This window comes from Nyctereutes procyonoides, unplaced genomic scaffold (genome assembly GCF_905146905.1).
Source record: "Nyctereutes procyonoides isolate TBG_1078 unplaced genomic scaffold, NYPRO_anot_genome, whole genome shotgun sequence".
In the NCBI taxonomy this organism is placed as follows: domain Eukaryota; kingdom Metazoa; phylum Chordata; class Mammalia; order Carnivora; family Canidae; genus Nyctereutes; species Nyctereutes procyonoides.
The window spans coordinates 4,591,330-4,610,466 of record NW_026575119.1 but is presented as its reverse complement, the minus strand read 5'-3'; the positions used below and the strand labels follow the sequence as shown (position 1 = coordinate 4,610,466).

The window sequence follows — 19,137 nt, the reverse complement described above, 5'->3', positions numbered from 1 at the left end:
TTTTCTGCTACTTCATTGTTAGTGTATAGGTACTCAACAGATTTCTGTATGTTAATTTTGTATCCTGCAACTTTACTGAATTCATGGTTTTTTTTTTTTTTTTTGCTTTTTTTTTTGTTGATTTCAATTCAATGTGCCAACATATAGGACAGCACCCAGTGCTCATTACATCAAATACCCTCCTTAATGCCCATCACCCAATTCCCCATCCCTCTACCTACTGCCCCTCCAGCGGCCCTCGGTTGGTTTCCTAGAGTTCAGTATCTCTTATGGTTTGTCTCCCTCTCTAATGACTTTCCATTCAGTTCCCCTCCTTTCCCTTATGGTCCTCTGCATTATTTCTTATATCCCACTTATGAGTGAAACCGTACGTTAATTGTCTTTCTTCGATTGAGTTATTTTACTCAGCATAATACCCTTCACTTCCATCCATGTTGATGTAAATGGTGGGTATTCATCCTTTCTGGTGGCTGAGTAATATTCCATTGTATGTAGACCACATCTTCTTCATTCATGTGTCCATGGACATTGTGGCTCCTCCCACAGTTTGGCTACTGGGGACACTGCTGCTATAAACATTGAGGTGTAGGTGTCCTGGCATTTCACTACATCTGTGTCTTTGGGGTAAATAACCAGTAGTGCGATTACTGGGTCATAGGGTAGCTCTATTTTTAACTTCTTGAAGAACTTCTTTACTGTTTTCCAGAGTGCCTGCACCTGCCGTATTCCCACCAACAGTGCCAGAAGATTCCCCTTTATCCTCATCCTTGCCAACATCTGTTGTTTCCTGTCTTGTTCATTTTTACCCACTGGTGTGAGGTGGTATCTCATTGTGGTTTTGATTTGTATTTCTCTGATGGCCAGTGATGTAGCAGGTGAAGAACCATTTATCATGCAGTTGGACCTCAAAAGAAAGCAAGGTACTGTTCGAGAGGGGAGAGGTGGTGTTAGGTTCAGAGAGTAACCCCGTGTGGGTGGTTATGTTACTTGCCTCTGCAGTCCTGTTTGCCTTGGTGGGAGGAAAGGGAAAAGAGAGCCAGATGTTGCGAATGATCCATGGCCACCTGGTCTGACAGAGTGGAGACCTGGGCATCAGCAGCTGGTAATGCTCCTTGGCCAATCCAAGGTAATTGTTCAGCCAGCTCTGTTGGAGGAAGCAGACAACGTTATTTCTTACATTATAGTTGACATTTTTTTTCCGGCACAGAAACAGGTAAAGTCTGCCGAAGATAGGAATTCCTGAGACCCTGAGTGAACAGTTGCCTTTGTAATTCACACTCTCAAGACAGAGGCCATATGTAGCCCTTCTTAAAGATCTGCGTGGGACTGGGGCTGAGTGATTAGGAGCCAGGTTGTCATTGGAAATGCTCAGTTTCTCTTCTTACAGATGCCCTGAAATGGTTGCTTGATGGGGCTGTCTCCTACCGAGGTAGTCTGTGTTCAGCGTAACGCATCAGCTACCTTCTGAAAGTTAGTGTGAGATTTAAGTGGTTATTCAACTATGCTTCGTTGCAGAACAGTCACCTTATGTTTGGATTGATTCCTAATTTAATAACAGGGAGTCTATTTGCTCTACAAAAATGCACGTGGGATGTTTCCTCCCGGCATCATTAAGAGCAGGTAGTTGATTGCCTGGAATGAGTGGAGGCAGGAAGGCAGTTCTCACTTCCCTTGCGGAGGTGATTCCTGTTCTTCTCCATCTCCAGAGACTAGGAATTCTAGTAGGGAAATATCCAGCTCCTGAGCTATTCTACCTAACAGTGGGTTTGTTGGGGCACAAAGATGTGTGTCTCCCACTGTATTCGGCTTTGCCAAATCATTCCTACAGGTGATTGTACGTGACCGGAAGTGACTGGCTTGCCGAGCCCCGTGTTGGCATTAGCAGTACCCCACTTCATCTCCCCTTATCACCTCAGTCTCTGGACTGTGTGGTTTTCGGAACCCTTGCTTTATTGCCAGGGCAGGCAGTAGTTGATGTCCTGTTGCCGGGAAGGTGTTTGGCCATGAGCGTGGGCCTGACATTCTGAATTGGTTCTCAGAGTACATTGACCATAATTCATTGTGGACCCAGATGGGAAAAGGGAGTGGCCTATTCCTCAGGGCCGAGATGGAACGGGATGTGGCGGTTGTGCAGAGGCTAGGTCCACGCTTCTCTGAGTTGTGTGAAAAGGGCTAGAGAAACACAAGTTCTGTTGGAAGAAAAGTCAAGGTTGGGGTAGAATCTCTCAGGGTAGATTTTTTTCTTAAAACAGTTTATTTATTTATGAGAGAGAGAGAGAGAAAGAGATAGAATGAGCAGGTAAGAAGTGGCAGAGGGAGAGAGAGAGAAGGCGACTCCCTGCTGAGCACCTGATGTGGGGCTCCTCCCCGGGGTTCTGAGATCATGACCTGAGCTGAAGGCAGATGCTTAACTCCCTGAGCCCCCCGGACACCCCTCATAGGATGGATTGAAACCTGCTTTTATGGGCTGACTTGGAGACATCACCACCATATTCACAGTATCTCAGGAATGTGTGTCCCAAAACCTAGGATAGAATTACAAGTGAACTTTTGGCACCAACTCCATTTGATTTGGGTGGAGGAAGGACTGAGTCGTACTCCTTGAAGTTTAGTTTGGTACCTTAGGCACTCAGCTACCACTCATTGAATGAGTGAAGGCACTTCTAGAAGGAGAGACTCAAGTGTGTGGCTCAAGGCACTAAAGGTAATTTCTAGAGGGAGGGATCCTGTAACCTCCAGGACACCTTTCATTATTCATCCAGGTCAAGTTGGGACCTTTCACTGCCTCTTTTCTCTTTCCTTTTGTTCTTTTTCTTTCATTCTTGAGGTCATTTCATTGTCATTGTGTTTGTCTCTTGGAGTGCCTTAGCTATGGTCGATTGGGTATAGTAAGGAGTATTCCCGTGTGTGCAGACCCCCGGGCTCTCCATTCTGGTGCACACACATCTGCGGTGGTAGTTCAGGGCTGGGGCTGTGGAGCTACATTGCTTGGACTTGGATTCTGGCTGTGCCAAGAATATCATGCCAACAGTGTGATGATAATACCTCATTGCCTGACCTCGTGGCACCTCTTGTTCCTTATATGTGAATGATGATAATAGTGGTAGCTACCTTGCATGCTAGAAGTGAAATCATAGGCTTTTGTGTGTATAACCTAAAATTTCTTTCAGACGATTCACTTGGAATCAAAAAAGAATTTTGTATATTGTAAGCATCCATCCGTCCTGCCATATACTGTCTGATATTTGCTGTTCACAGACACATACAAGGTTATGTTACTTATGGTCATGTGACTTGTTAGTCAATGAAATGTGAACAGAAGTGAAGTGTGTCACTGCAAGGGAGATGTCTTTGAGGGCCAGCGCACTGTTTGCTACATTTATCCACCCGTGCACTCCCCGTTGGTCACGGGTACTGTTCCAAATGGTAGAAGCTCTCGCACGGGGGCCCAGGAGTGCAGAAATGGGGAGCAGAGTTCCCAGAGGACATGTGTCCACAGAGTAGCAGTGAGGTAATCAATCTTCAGTGTCTCGTGCCACTAACATTTGTGAGTTGTTTATGACCATTGTTCCCCTATTTAATTCTGATGAGTGCCTTCACCATGTTATATTTTAAATCTGTTTTTCTGACAGTATAGCTTAGTGATGTAGAGGGTAAAGCAGATGTAATTAAGTTTCCATGTAGTTCTTTTTAAGTGGCTGCTATTGGTCTGGGAGTTGCACTGTAAAAAGTTAATATTTATATTCTTGTCAAAACTATGTATCTTTTATTAGGTCTTTCCTGATAGACATGTACTCCTCTCCTAACTGCTGGGGTGAGGCCTGAGAAAGGCTGGCTCAAAGATCTCACTGTTTTTTAATGATTTTTTTTTTTAAAGATTTTACTTAGTTCTTTATGAGAGAGATAGAGAGAGACAGAAACACAAGCAGAGGGAGAAGCAGGCTCCACGCAGGGAGCCCGATGTGGGGACTCGATCCCGGGACTCCCAAGATCACGCCCTGGGCCAAAGGCAGGCACCAAATCGCTGAGCCACCCAGGGATCCCCAGATCTCACTGTTTGATGTGATTTTTCTGGAGTAATATAATAGCAGGATAGTGTGCCATCTTGGGTCAGACCTTGTCCATTTCGTGTTCTCTCTCAGCACTAGTAAGACAGAAGGCCAGTATCTCTATGTTACTTTCCGATTCCTTTGTTTTCTTAATGAATTTCATGAGCTTATTTTTACTTAACAAGCAAGGGCTTTTAGTATCAAAGTATAACATGGTTGTCACCCCCTCCCCGCCATATCTTCTGATTCATACCTTTTTTAGCCAAAAGAAGTGGCCTGTCATGTATCAAACAGTGTATTCCATATGCAGTTAGCATTTCATTTTTTTTTTGCAATTAGCATTTCAATTGTAACTTCAGTTTCTTTTGCACATTGCAGCATTTCTTTTCTTTTGTAGTATTGCAGCCACAATTGCTTTTTTCTCCTTGTCATTTCTGTGTTTAGTTCAGCCAAATGCTAATAAATTAAATGGTCCTCACTGACAACCTTAAGAATAAATTGTAGTTATAAATTTCATTTAAATTGGTATGTTCCAAATTATACAGAAGACAAAAATTTGAGTGTCACTAGTTAACAAAATTGATATGCATCTTTGGTTTCTAATTTGAATATATATTTGATAGGTCACTAGCACACTATTGTGTGCTTAGTGAATTTAGAGAATTGACTTTTAAATCTTGTATCCTTCCACTAGATGGTACGCATTCCTTTAGGAAATCTGAGACTTCCTCCAAGGAACTTGTCAGTTATTCCACTGATGGCTTAACAATAAAAAAGAAACAAATTCAGGTTAGAGCAATATCAAAAACCTGCGAAATATCCTTATGTCATGTAAAGAGCCACAGAACTTTGTGGCAGAGGTATTTATGGGTGAAAATGCACTGTATTTCCAAGGAATCAGTGATTTTATTGTAAAGCCCATTTGTATAAAAAGTACTTAACTGCATATCGTACTGTATTCAGTGAAGGGCAAACGATGGCAAAAAGCAGGCGTGGTGGTCCTCAGCCATGCAACTCTTGAAATCAATACTCAGATAATACTTAAATAAGTGTTAAATTACAACCGAGATAAAATCAGGTTATTGCTTCCTAGAGCGTATAATAGGGGGTGTGGGTTGGAAGCATTTGCTTACATTCTAGGGACCGCTCATTTAAGAAGTGATTACACAGCTAGTTCAATGAGATATGAAGGTTGTTTAAGAAAATCAGTCAGGCAAACATGGGTTGAGGCAGGAATTGCACAGTAAGTGTCAGTGTTGGGGGTGGTCTATACACATCTGTTATTGTTGTGTTTATTGCGGTGCGTAGATGCCCTGGGCCTTTTCCATTTGGACACTTGTGTTCTTCAGTTCCTATTTCCTCAGTGATTTTATTCCCTCTGCTCTTTCTGGAAGTTCTTTTAGGTGCAAGTTGATCATTCTGGTTTAGTAGGCCTTATTTTTTTGTTCTTTTCTCAGATTTTGCTTTCTGAGATGGATCTTCAACTTTTATTTCTCTATTTAATTTTTAAAGAATTTCCTGCCATAATTTTAATTCAGTTATTTTTTTTTGTGGGCGGTATGTGGGCTAGAGTGTATCTGTTCCTTTTCCATAGCATCCCAGTGTTACTTCATGGATACAGTGCCAAATGTTTTTAAGAATAATTAAAACAAACCAAAGAAATCCCTTATTTATCGATTCCTCACTATGGTTCCATGTGCTTGTCAAAGTCCTAAATCCCTTGTTTTGTTTTTTTTTTGTTTTTTTTAAAATTTTTTATTTATTTTATGATAGTCACACACACACACACACACACACACACACACAGAGAGAGAGAGAGAGGCGCAGAGACACAGGCAGAGGGAGAAGCAGGCTCCATGCACCAGGAGCCCGACGTGGGATTCGATCCGGGGTCTCCAGGATCGCGCCCTGGGCCAAAGGCAGGCGCGAAACCGCTGCGCCACCCAGGGATCCCCTAAATTCCTTGTTTAATTCTCCCAGCAACCCTAAGAGTTACATACTAATCTTCATCGGTTCAAAATGGGGATGAAGATTCGAAGAATAAGGCACGGATTTGACTCCAGTTACACAGCTGGTTAGGTGGTGGAGCTTGCCTTGAACCCCTGTGGTCTGACTCTGGTGGATTCTGTGCTGTTAACCTGAAGCTATTTCTGCTGGTTGATGGCTTCTCAGTAGAGTGGTTTTGTTCTCACTTTAAATCTTGTTTCATTCACAATGTGTATTTACTCTGGAACTTTGTTTCTGTTTGCTTGGTGTTGATTTTGTCAGAGGTCTGTTAACTCTTGGTTCTCTGCCTGTATCTGATAGTGAGGTGTTAAAAGGCTGATTGGAAGCTCTTTGTGTCTGGACAGGGCTTGGTGACTGCTGAGCTTCTCTATAGAACAGTGGTTTTCAGATGTTGTGGAAGAGGGGGTGTTGGGGGAAAAGTGATTTTGCAGCGCTTGGGGTCCTCAGGGACACTGTTACACATCCTATAATGGACAGGACAGGCCCCCGATAACAAATCATCCAGCCTAAAGTGTCAGTAATGCCAAGATTGAGAAAAAACTCCGCTTTTGAGTGAAGGGGTTGAAAAAGCAGTTACTCTTGGTCATGGGAGCAGAGGTTGTGGATTACAGAGTACAGTGGCTTTCTTTCCTGGGGCTCCTTGGGGTCTGCTGTCCCCGGGGGCTAAAGGAAAAGAGCCCCTCTCAGTGTTGAGGTGTTCGGCATCCTCCTGCCTGGCATCTCTGAGCCCGGAGCATCACAGTGTTCTCCCGGCCAAATCAGCCGGGAGACTTTCCTACACAGTCTTCCAGCATCTTCTAATAACTTTTTCTAGAAATTCATTCTAGAAATTACTTTTCTGCTTGTCTTCTTTCCACAATTATAATTTTTGATGAAGTTATCATGATACATCTTAGGATGGAGAAAAGATTCATATTTGTTATTAATCACTAAACTATTGAAGCCTGTTTTTTAGTGGGATTAGTGTAATTCATCAGCTGCTTATAGTCTCATTTTAAATCACTTCTTAGAGTTAGAATTATTCCTTCTCAGTTCTTTGAAGTTACTTTGAGATACATTTTTTTTCAAGATTATTTTCAAATGAGAGATACAGAGAGAGGCAGAGACATAGGCAGAGGGAGAAGCAGGCTCCCTGTGGGGTGTGCGACGCAAGGCTTGATCCCAGGACCCCCCGGATCATGACCGAAGCCAAAGGCAGACAGACGCTCAACCACTGAGCCGCTCGGGGGCCCGGAAGACTACTTTTCCACACCCCAGAGGCTTTTGCAAATGTCCCCAAATGCTCAGCCTTCCCACCAACGTCTGAAGGGAAGCCAGCCCAGCTCACAGGGGATCGCAGAGATTTGAGAGGCTTGGGCCTCCTCGCACCTATGCTTTGGGCACCCTTGGCCACTGCCCTCTGTGCGCATGCGCAGGAATGCCCGCTTCTGAGGTGCGCAGGCGCATTGGCGGTTAGCAGCGTTGCTAGGTTACGGTGGTTCTGCGTAGGAAGATTCCAAGTCGTTGGGCTTAGTCCCTGGGACGCTGAGGCGAGGCCCACTTGCCTTCTTGCTGGCGCGGGAGTGTATCGCACTAGAGGCGGTGAAACCTGTGTCCCTGAAGCCTGTTGGCTTCGTTCTGCAAAAGAGATTTACAATGTGGAGTGCGTGGGGCGCTCTGCCCTTCCGCATCAAAGTCGGGCCTCAGAGGGCCCCCTCGCCACCTGTGACTGGTTCCGGCCCCAGGTACCACATCGACAGTCGAGATCTTAGAAAAATCCACAAAGCTGCGGTCACGGGGAATGTGGAAAAACTGGAGCAGATCCTGTATTTTGGTTTAAAAGGCCCAGATAAAAGGGACAAGAGGAACAGGTAACAGGGCTTTTGAGGCAGGCGGGCGGGAGGAGGCGGGGCGGGCGGCAGAGGGGCTCATGACATTAAAAGCAAAGATTCTGGAGGGTGATTCAGCCACATAAAAAACCCCTCTGTATCGGAAAGTAATATTAACAAAATAAAAGAGAATGCACTTGCAAAATATTTACAACATCTGTTTACCAGAAAAAGAACACATATCTTCGTTTTACAGGGAAGTTATTAAAGGAATGAGATGGGGCCCCTGCATGGCTGAGCCAGTTGGCCTCTTCTGACCTCCTCTCAGGGTCATGATCTCTGGGTCGTGGGACTTAGCCCCTGGTGAGGCTCCCTGCTCAGTGGGGAGTCTGCTTTTTCTCTTTCCTCCTCCCTCTGCTGGTGTTCTTAATTTCAAATAAATGAAATAAAATATAAAGAAAAAGGAATAAAATTCCATTTTCCATCTCAAGCTTTGTGAAGATAAGGAATGATGTTACTTATACTACTGCTTAAAATTTAAGTTGTTTAAGCACCACATTGAAAAATAAGCTTTAGCCATGAAGTTTATTGGTGTAAAATATCTTTAGGAAATAATTAGAAATAAATAATATACAATGTGCTATTCTCAGCACTATTTACAATAGCAGTGTATTAAGAAGTCACTTAATGGCCACTTACTGGCCGTAAATAAATGGCAGTGTATCCATAGGCTGGACTACAGTGTGACCACTGAATGTGGCAAAAATAATTGATACACGTTAACATGCAAAGCTGTACTTTAGTGGATCATTAAATGGGAGAAAAATTGTTTTGATGATGCAAACACAAAAGCAGACAATGGTTTTGTGTTAGCCAAAAAGATGTGCAAAATATGAAATTAGTTATCTTCGAACATTTGGATTCTAAGTGAATTTTTCATTTTCTTAAATCTGTGATTTCTATAGGAAAGATACATAAAAATTCCAACAAAGATTTATTATTAATGAAGTAATCCAGGAGAACAGTAAGAATATGAATCTTGTGTAGATAAAAAATAGTTTCGGGATCCCTGGGTGGCGTAGCGGTTTGGCGCCTGCCTTTGGCCCAGGGCGCGATCCTGGAGGCCCGGGATCGAATCCCACGTCGGGCTCCCGGTGCATGGAGCCTGCTTCTCCCTCTGCCTGTGTCTCTGCTTCTCTCTCTCTCATTCTTGTGACTATCATAAATAAAAATAAAAATTAAAAAAAAATAGTTTCTACTTACTTACTTTTAAGAGATTTTATTGATTCATTTGAGAGAGAGACCAGGCACACAAGCAGCAGTGAGGGGCAGGGGGACAAGCAGAAACCCCGTGGAACAGGGAGCCTGATGATGTAGGGCTTGATCCTAGGACCCCAGGTCCATGACTTGAGCCGAAGGCATATGCCTAACTGATTGAATCACATAGGTGCCCCTCTTTCTATTTAAAAAAATTTGATGGCTGAGGATTGGTATTTTCTGACAACTTTTAGCCTCTTCAGAAGTAAGGAGAATATTTTTATCTGTATTGTAGCTTTTATTATGCATACATTAAATATATACATATGGTTTTATTATGTGCAGTTTTATAACATGTAATAAGTAAATGATTAACAATAATTTCGTTTTAGTTAAATCCTTACGGAAATAAAAAATATAAATATAAATGATATTGTGAAAGCTTATAGAATTTTTGTTGTATCCCTCTTCTGAAAAAAAATTTAAAAATAACAAATATAAATTTTTATTGCTATTTCAAAAGTATTAGTTTACTTTACAAAAGTTTTCTTTAAAAGTACTGAACTCTCCTGGTGCCTTGGTGGCTGTTTGTTGAGCATCAGACTCTTGATTTTGGCTCTGGTCATGATCTTAGGATTGTGGGGCTGAGCCCCCTGTTGGGCTCCATGTTCAATGGGGAGGCTGCTTGAGATTGTCTCCCTCTCCGTCTGCCCTTCACCACACTCATGCATTCTCTTTTTCTCAAAGAAATAGATAAATCTTTAAAAACTATTGAGCTCTCCAAATGTATTTATGTATTCTTTCAGTCCATTTATTTCTCAAACAGAACCTGAACACAGGATATGTAGCAGACATAGTCTACTCAGGATCTTTTCAATCTTAAAAAGACTTCATGTTGTCCTGTATGAGCAAGATGAGAAATTTTATGTATTTAGGTTTTAAAGCTTTGATTCTTAAGTAATATCTCTACTCAACATGGGGCTCGATATTTAAGGACATATGCTCTACTGACTGAGCCAGCCAGGCAATCCTAAGATGAGAGATTTTATTTTATTTTGTAAATGTTAAAAGATGTGTTTATTTTAAAAGGAGAGAGAGGGTCATGGGAGAGGGGAGGGACAGAGGGAAAGTGAGGATCTCAAGCAAACTCCACCCTGAGCATGGAGCCTAATGTGGGGCTCCATCTTACGACCTTGAGATCATCCTGAGCCAAAACCAAAAGTTGGACACTCCATCAATTGAGCCACCCGGGTGCCTCTAAGGTGAGAAATTTTAAATGGAAGTATTAGGACTTAATCTCACGTGAAGCTTTTCCTTGGAACTTCCTGTCAAAGGAAAACATTTCTGAAGATCGGAAATTGTAAAAGATTTCCCGCCCCTTTGACATTTCAATAATATTAAATACTAATATTGGTAACTGGAAATACTTGATTTCTATGAATCTAAACATTTTCTATTAATTAAAATGAGCTCCCCCCCCAAAAAAAAACATAATGAGCTGTTCCCATTTCTTTGAATCCTGAGTTCTTTTGGCTTAAAATTCCTTGAAAATCAAAGTAAGGGTTACTTTAAATAAATTATTTTGTTCTTTTAGTCCTCTATTCCCGTAATGCTTTCAACTAAAAATTATTTTAGTTCTTGAACAATATAATTCCAAGCATAAGACTAGAAGTGTAACAGACCTGCTGTATATGTCATTATTTCATTTAAGGCACACCGTAGATTGTATGATGCCCCACTATTTATGTACCAAGAAGAAATTTGTGTGTGTGTGTGTGTGTGTGTGTTTTTCCTGATACAAAGGTACTTCTATTGACAGAAGAAATTTAAGAAAATGTTAACATTCAGATGGGGAAGAGGGACTCTGAGGAAGGGAATTCCTTAGGGGAAAGGCTTGTGGGTTTTTTTTTTTAATGTAAATTTATTTTTTATTGGTGTTCAATTTGCGAACATACAGAACAACACTCAGTGGTCATCACATCAAGTGCCCCCCTCATGCCCATCACCGAGTCACCTCACCCCCCCCGCCCACCTCCCCGTCATCTCACCCCCCCCCCGCCCACCTCCCCTTCCACACCCCATAGTTCATTTCAAAGAATTAGGAGTCTCTCATGTTCTGTCTCCCTTTCTGATATTTCCCACTCATTTTTTCTCTTTTCCCCTTTATTCCCTTTCCCTATTTTTTATATTCCCCAAATGAATGAGACCATATAATGTTTGTCCTTCTCCGATTGACTTATTTCACTCAGCATAATACCCTCCAGTACCATCCACGTCTACGCAAATTAATGGTGGGTATTTCTCGTGTCTAATGGCTGAGCAATATTCCATTGTATACATAAACCACATCTTCTTTATCCATTCATCTTTTGATGGGCACCGAGGCTCCTTCCTCAGTTTGGCTATTGTGGACATTGCTATGAACATCGGGGTGCAAGTGTCCCTGCGTTTCATTGCATCTGTATCTGTGAGGTAAATCCCCAGCAGTGCAATTGCTGGGTCATAGGGCAGATCTATTTTTAATTCCAAGAAGAAATTTTTAAAAATCATTCCAGTTATAGTTTTAAGACATTTTGAATTAGAACTTGGATTCCAATGTCAGAGATATAAAAGGTGACAAAATGAGCATCTTGGAATCATTGAAATAGAGTATTCTTGCTCATCCTTAAACGTAGCTGCAAAGTAGGCATAATTGGATCATTTTACTTAATTGTAGTGGGTCTTTGTAAGTTGTAGTAATAGTTACAATAATACTTGTTCTAGGAACTAGTATTCTAAACACTTTGCGTGGATCCTCATTTAAGGATCACGACAAGAGGTCTTGTGAGATAACTACCTTTTATTTTATTTATTATAACTATTGTTTGGTAACCTCTATAACCAACAGGGGGCTCGAACCCCTGGCTCCTGATATCGAGTCCCATGCTCTTCAGTGAGCCAGACAGGTGACCCAAGATGACTATTTTTATGCTCATTTTGTGGATGAGGAAATTGCGATAAGGCTAAGTGGTCACTGTTAAGTGACAGAGTTCAAGTAGGAATCAAACCCAGGTTGAGCTGCCTCCTGAGATCATGCTCTTCCTAAACAGATAGGCTGTTCTTTTAATAGAGTGGTGAATAATCACTAATAAATATTGTACTTTCTTCCAAAGAAAACTAAATCTTTCTTTTGGAATCATGAGAATAACATACTATTTAACATTTACAATTAACATGAATTAATTTGCATGTTTTGAAAAGGTACACTGTAATTTCCTGACAAGTCCTTTCACAATCATAGGACTGCTCTCCACTTGGCCTGTGCCTGTGGCCATGCAGATGTGGTGTATCTCCTGATAGACCAGAGATGCCGGCTCAACCTCCAGGACGATGAAAACAGGACAGCTCTAATGAAGGTGCGTGGTCACAGCTATATCTGCCTGAGATGGATTGGATTGAAGTACTTGGAATGAACATTTGTTGCATTTAAACATAACTCATTGGTGAAACTTGTGGCATGTTTCCTTTAAATTCCCAGAATTTACATTCTGTTTCTTGGTGTAATGCTGACAGGCTGTACAATGCCAAGAAGAGGAATGTGCAACTATTCTGCTGGAACATCGTGCTGATCCAAATATTACGGACAACGAGGGCAACACCGCTCTCCATTATGCGGTCTCTGCAGAGAACATCTCCATAGTAAAGAAGCTGCTTTTATACAAAGCAGATATAGAGGCCAAAAACAAGGTACAGATCACCCTTTTTTTTTTTACAAAGTATTTGATGTTATATATATATATATATATATATATATATATAGCTTCAAAAGGTTTTTTTATATATATGTATATGTACATATATATGTACATAGGCACATATATATGAACACATGGACACGGAATTTTATACATCAGGTCCTGTCATCATGGAAACAACTCCAAAACCAAGGCGGGGGAGGGAAAGAGAAAAGTAATGCATATAGAAAGGCACCTTTCTGTCTGCTAGCCACCCTTCCACCCCAGAAAGAAAATCTTCCCATTAGTGCCTGGGAGTAGATGGTGCTCTCAGAGCCCAGAAAGGATTGAAGGCGTAGAGGGGAGTGTGGTGATGATGGAGGCCGAATGCTGTGCGGAGGCTTAGGAGATGAATGCTTCTGGGGATAAGTAGGAGACCGTGACCCAGAGGAGTAGCTTGGGTGAGTGTAAATGGGAGGAGAAAGCAGGAGGTTGTAATAGGCCATGGGCGCTCTAGGCCCTAAGGTTCAGAAGATGAGAGCAAGGGGATCAGGTCATGACATCCTACAGGGGGTATCTACTTGTGCTGGTAGCCACTCTGTCAGCCATGTACCACGGTGAGGTCTCCCATTCCGGAGAGTAGCTCCTGCTCAGCCTGTGTAGTTCCTCAGTGGGGTGGTAGGTGTCTATGGGGAGCTGGTGATGACCACACTCGCCAGTCTCCCTGTGCTTTCTTTGACGTGCATTACCTTCAGTGGCTGCCCTTGCAGAAACACTGTTGCATGCCATAGATAGGGTCCATTTTTCATATTTGGAAGCTCAAGCATTTCCTGAATGAAAATATTTTGAAATAATTGTCTAAGCTTTTGCTTTAAATAACAATACCTTTTATTTTTGAAGACTTTATTTATTTGAGAGAAAGAGAGCATGAGAGAGAGCACACATGAGTAGGGAGGAAAGGCAGAGGTAGGGGAAGAAGAGGCCTTCCCACTGAGCCAGGTAGCCTGATGCACGGGGCTTGATGTCAGGAGTGGGATCATGACCATAACTAGAGGGAGATGTTTGACCCACTGAGCCACCCAGGCTCACCATCATCCATCCATCCATCCTTCCTTCCTTCCTTCCTTCCTTCCTTCCTTCCTTCCTTCCTTCCTTCCTTCCTTCCGGGGTTTGTTTATTTATTTATTTTATCTTTTTGTTTTTTCTTTTTAAAATTTTTTTTTAGTAGGAGTTCAGTTTGCCAACGTATAGCACAGCACTCAGTGCTTGTCCTGTCAAGTGCCCCCCTCCCTTGGTGCCCGTCACCCAGTCAACCCAACCCCCCACCCACCTCCCTTTCCACCACCCCTTGTTTGGTTCCCAGAGTTAGGAGTCTCTCATGTTCTGTCGCCCTCACTGATATTTCCCACTCGTTTTTTCTGCTTTCCCCTTTATTCCCTTTCACTTTTTTATATTCCCCAAATGAATGAGACCATATAATGTTTGTCCTTCTCTGATTGACTTACTTCACTCAGCATAATACCCTCCAGTTCCATCCATGTTGAAGCAGATGGTGGGTATTTTTTGTTTCAATCCGTGGTATATGTATGCAATGGAATATTACTCAGCCGTGAGATTTTATTTATTTTAGAGGAAGTGAGCGAGCATGTGCAAGCAGGGGGTGGTGTGGGGGCAGAGGGAAAGAAAGAGGGTGAGAATCTGAAGTAGACTTTGCGCTGAGCCTGGCTCAGGGCTGGATCTTATGACTGTGATCATCACCTGAGTTTAGACCAAGAGTCAGATGCTCAACAGACTGAGCCACTCAGTTGCCCCTAAAGAATGATATCTCTGAAGAAGCATTAGAGAATGCAGCTTTCTTTTATGTACTTATGGCAAATATTTATGAGAACACAGAATGTGTTCTGAAACTTTATTTTCAAAAATTTTTTTCTGACCCAGTTTGTTTTATTATTTAGTGCCAAACAACAGAGGAAAGCAAAATTTGCGTTGGAAACACGCTTTGTCTTAAAACACAAAACAAATGTGTTTTACAGTATCAACTCTTGCTGCCGTCGAGAAGTTCCTATTTGATCAAAAAGCGATTTATTAACAGGGTCGGAGTTTATCTTTTATCAGCCTTGACTTAAGAGGGGGAAAAGGAGAAAGGAGTCAGAAATATGCCGAGCAATTTGGAAAATCGGCAAATGAGGGGAAATAACTAGAAGAGGTTTTTTTTTTTTTTTTATTGTGTTTGTCTTTCTTCGGTTTTTATGTTTAGGCAAGGTGTCTTCAATTTGCAGGGATAATAATTCTTACTTTAGGAACCAGTGAGTGTGTTGTAAACTTGTCTAGAGATGAATTCTAGGAGGACTCTGAGGAAATCAGATTGGCAGTGAACAGATGGTTGATTATGTGGGCAAGAAGAGGGTCACCTGGGCGGCTCAGCGATTGAGCATATGCCTTCAGCTCAGGGTATGATCCCGTGGTCCCAGGATCGAGTCCCACATCAGGCTACTCGAGTGGAGCCTGCTTTTCCCTCTGCCTGTGTCTCTCCCTCTCTCCCTCCCTCTCTCTCTCTCTCTCTCTCTCTCTCTCTTTCTCTCTCTCAGTCTCTCATGAATGGGTAAATAAAAATATTTATTAAAAAAGTGGCCAAGAAGAGGAAAGAACAAATAATCAACTGACATAGTATCGTATTTGGCAGCAATAGCCACTTAGACAAAACTCTAAACTCTGCTTGCAAATCTAGAGTGTCTTGATGGAAAGTAAGGAGTGTGTAAATAATGGAATCAAGTTGCATTTTTGAGTTTACTGGTCCTTGTTATAACCTCTAGCCATGGAAATTGAATGCAGGTTTGATAAATGACTCATTTCTGTTTTTGGCGGAATCCTCAAGTGATAGGGAGAATTGGCCACATAGGTGAAAGAGGAGACTGACGTGGTTGTGTACTGAACTAGTTCTCAGCTAGAATTGTGCTGGTGAATCACAGTCAACAGGGAACTTTAAAAGAATCTACAAGCCAAAACTGTCCCGTGAAGCTTTCGACGGAGTAAATCCAATAACATGTGCACACAGAGATTTGGAAATAGTTTTTTGAGATTCTGATACAACTCTTGGCTAAGAACTACTGAATGGGTAAGTATACATATACAAATTTAGAGATGTAAAAATATTAAATCTCTGCAAGAGCTGACGTTTGATACTGGCTACTTCCTTCCACTCTTTCATCTGTCTGTATCTCTATGAGAATTACAGATGAAAATTACTGGGCATCTGTGTTGGCTTGAAAAATAGTTACCTTTTCTCCAACTATCAGTCATTCCCTGGCACCCAGATGGGAAGTCTTTATGAGTAGTCTTTTAATAAGTAGAGTCTGACCCTTTAAAGATTTTACATGTTTTGCTACCATTCTGATTATTACAAGCAGGGTTTTCCCAATAGCAGCAGTAGAAATCCATGAACCTTCCTTTTTAGTTGAAGCTGTGCGATAGACTATCTTAGGATGTCTTTCAAATTCATAGGGCCCTGGCATAATCAGGGCAGTAGTGTTAAACATTCAGTATGTAGTTAGTGACAATGCAGATGGTAATTGTTTTAATAACTTGGCTTCAGAATTCCTCTGAACTCATTGCCTGTTCGGTTAGCAATCTGAGGGAAGTAAATACAAATAGATTGTAGTTGAAACAAGCATTGGAAAATTCTGACAGTAGGTGTTATGAGTCTTCACAGCAATTTTCATTAGAAGGTGGGGCCTAATTTGTTGTTAAACCAGATCCTGATGCTTTAGGAAAGGTTTGATGTTGAAGTATTTGTTTTATGCACAGCCATTAGAAACAGTCACAGCAAATAGAAAAACACAAGTAGGCTATAGACTAAATGTGGCCTCCGGATATATTTAGTTTCCACTGTCAGTTGAGCTAAGATTTAAAATTATGACACGCATGTAGAACTCTGGATTTTGAGCTTTTCTTATAGATGACTTCTGGTACCTTGAGCCCATGCTGCTGTTTGGTATGCTGTGCAGAGGCTGTCCCTTTATATGAGGTTGTGTCTCCAGTTTGCTCGTGTCCCCGACTAGGTTCTTCACTGACTCGTGTCACCTGCTTTGCCTCCATAAGCATTGAGTTTACAATTACTGTTTTATGGTATATGTTGATAAAGATTTCAAGGTTTTCAAGACAATCCCTGTTAATTGATAATATATTTTTTGTATTTTATGTTAATTTCTTAAGATTCAGATTGAATTTTCAGTTTCTTTGTCTCCTAATTTTTTTTCATTACTTTATTCAATAATCATGAGAGACCCAGAGAGAGAGAGGCAGAGAGCTAGGCACAGGGGGAAGCAGACTCTTATGGGGATCCTGATGTGGGCTCGATCCCAGGACCCTGGGATAATGATGTTCAGCCTCTGAGTCACCCAGCTGCCTCGGGATGAATTTTCTAAGTTAGGAATTGCAAGTCGGTTTTTTCACATTTTTTCTTTATATGTACAGTAATCATGTTCCTTTTGGAATATCTGCAAGCCATATGAGGTTAATCCTGGTTCTACTTGGATAGATTATGCATATTTCATCAATATTATCTTTCTCCTTGGTATTATTCCCTAAATATGCAATTAATTTAGTAGCTTATATTATACTAAAAATAATCCGTATAAAGCTGTATTAGAATTTTTGAATAATATTTTTTACTTAAACTCAGTTTCCCAACATGTAAACACCCAGTGCTCATCTGGTATTAGAATTTTTATTGATAAGTCATGACATTTTTATTTGATTTACACTTTGTCTAAATTATAAAATAATCATAAATAGCAATGATAGTAAAAACTAGAATACAAACAGGTTTTTTTTTAGAAGTAGATGTGCATTAGGTTCCCAGAATTAGTATAATTGAGAATAAAATCTCATATTGACTTAATTCACTTAGCGTAATACCCTAAGTCAGTCAGAGAAAGACAATTCTCATAGGATCTCATTCATATGTGGAATATAAGAAACAAGACAGAGAGGATCATAGGGGAAGAAGAGAAAAACTTAAACCGGAGAGACTGAGGGAGACAAAGCATAAGAGACTCTTAATCATAGGAGCCAAACTGAAGGTCCTTGGAGGGGTGAAGTGGGAGGATGGGATAACTGGGTGATGGACATTAAGGAGGGCACATGATGGAATGAGTCCTGGGTGTTACATAAGACTGAGGAATCACCGACTTCTACCTCTGAAACTAATAATACACTATATGGTAATGAATTGAATTTAAATAAACGGGTAAAAATGAAAAAAAAATCTCATACTGAGCTTTCTAACAGTTAAGATAAAACTTTATCATGGTATAATGGAAAGTCCAAGGACTATTTATGTAGTCATTTTTAATATTTTATTGTTTTTATTTTTTAAATTTTTTTAAAATTTTTTTATTGGAGTTCAATTGGCCCACATAAAGAATAACACCGAGTGCTCATCTCATTGTGTGTCCTCCTTAACCAAAGATTATTTAGTATTAAGCGGTCAAAGTTCATTTGAAGCTTGTTTCTTTTATTTATATTTATTTTTCTTTTTAATTTTTAAAAGAATAATTTTGTGTTTTAGAGAGACAGCACACACATATGCACAGGCTTGTGGGGGTGGGGGAGGTGGAGAAGAAGAGGGAGAGAGAGAGTGTCTTAAACAGACTTGGTGCTGAGTGCCAGGGGAACCCAGAATCCAATGTGGGGCTGGATCCCACGACCCTGAGATCATACCTGAGACAAAAACCAAGAGTCACTCAACTGGCTACGCAACCAGCTGCCCTGAAACCTAGCTCTTTTCATTCAGAGTCCATCTCCTTAGTGACTCATTTGGAGCAGGAGTGTTTTATGTTGACATCTGGGATCCCCATACCATTGATAGAAGAGAATCAAGCAAGTTTGTACAACCTGGAGAAACCCTTACCTTTTTATTGGAAAGTTCTTAAAATTATATCCCTGGGAACTCTTTTTTTTAATAATAAATTTATTTTTTATTGGTGTTCAGTTTACCAACATACAGAATAACACCCAGTGCTCATCCCATCAAGTGCCCCCCTCAGTGCCCGTCACCCATTCACCCCCACCCCCCGCCCTCCTCCCCTTCCATCACCCCTAGTTAGTTTCCCAGAGTTAGGAGTCTTTATGTTCTGTCTCTCTTTCTGATATTTCCCACACATTTCTTCTCCCTGGGAACTCTTATTTCTCAAGTATTTTTGGCTACAAAAAAAGGAATTGTCAAATGGGGATAAGCAAATGTAAATGGAGTTCATTTGTGCAAGATATATAGTGCGGTTTTGTAATATTTCACGAACTTAG

At 41.2% G+C, this 19,137-nt stretch overlaps 1 protein-coding gene across 1 annotated transcript in view; it reads left to right on the top strand.

The window, feature by feature from the left end:
* The first annotated feature begins 7,667 nt into the window (after positions 1-7,667).
* LOC129515569 (ankyrin repeat domain-containing protein 26-like) overlaps positions 7,668-19,137 on the top strand; it is a 129,333-nt gene continuing 117,863 nt past the window's right edge. The window contains exons 1-3 of the mRNA XM_055334492.1: positions 7,668-7,906; positions 12,402-12,516; positions 12,674-12,847. Coding sequence (XP_055190467.1) covers positions 7,692-7,906; positions 12,402-12,516; positions 12,674-12,847 — 504 coding nt within the window. The 5' untranslated portion in view covers positions 7,668-7,691. The remainder of the gene's footprint in view (positions 7,907-12,401; positions 12,517-12,673; positions 12,848-19,137) is intronic.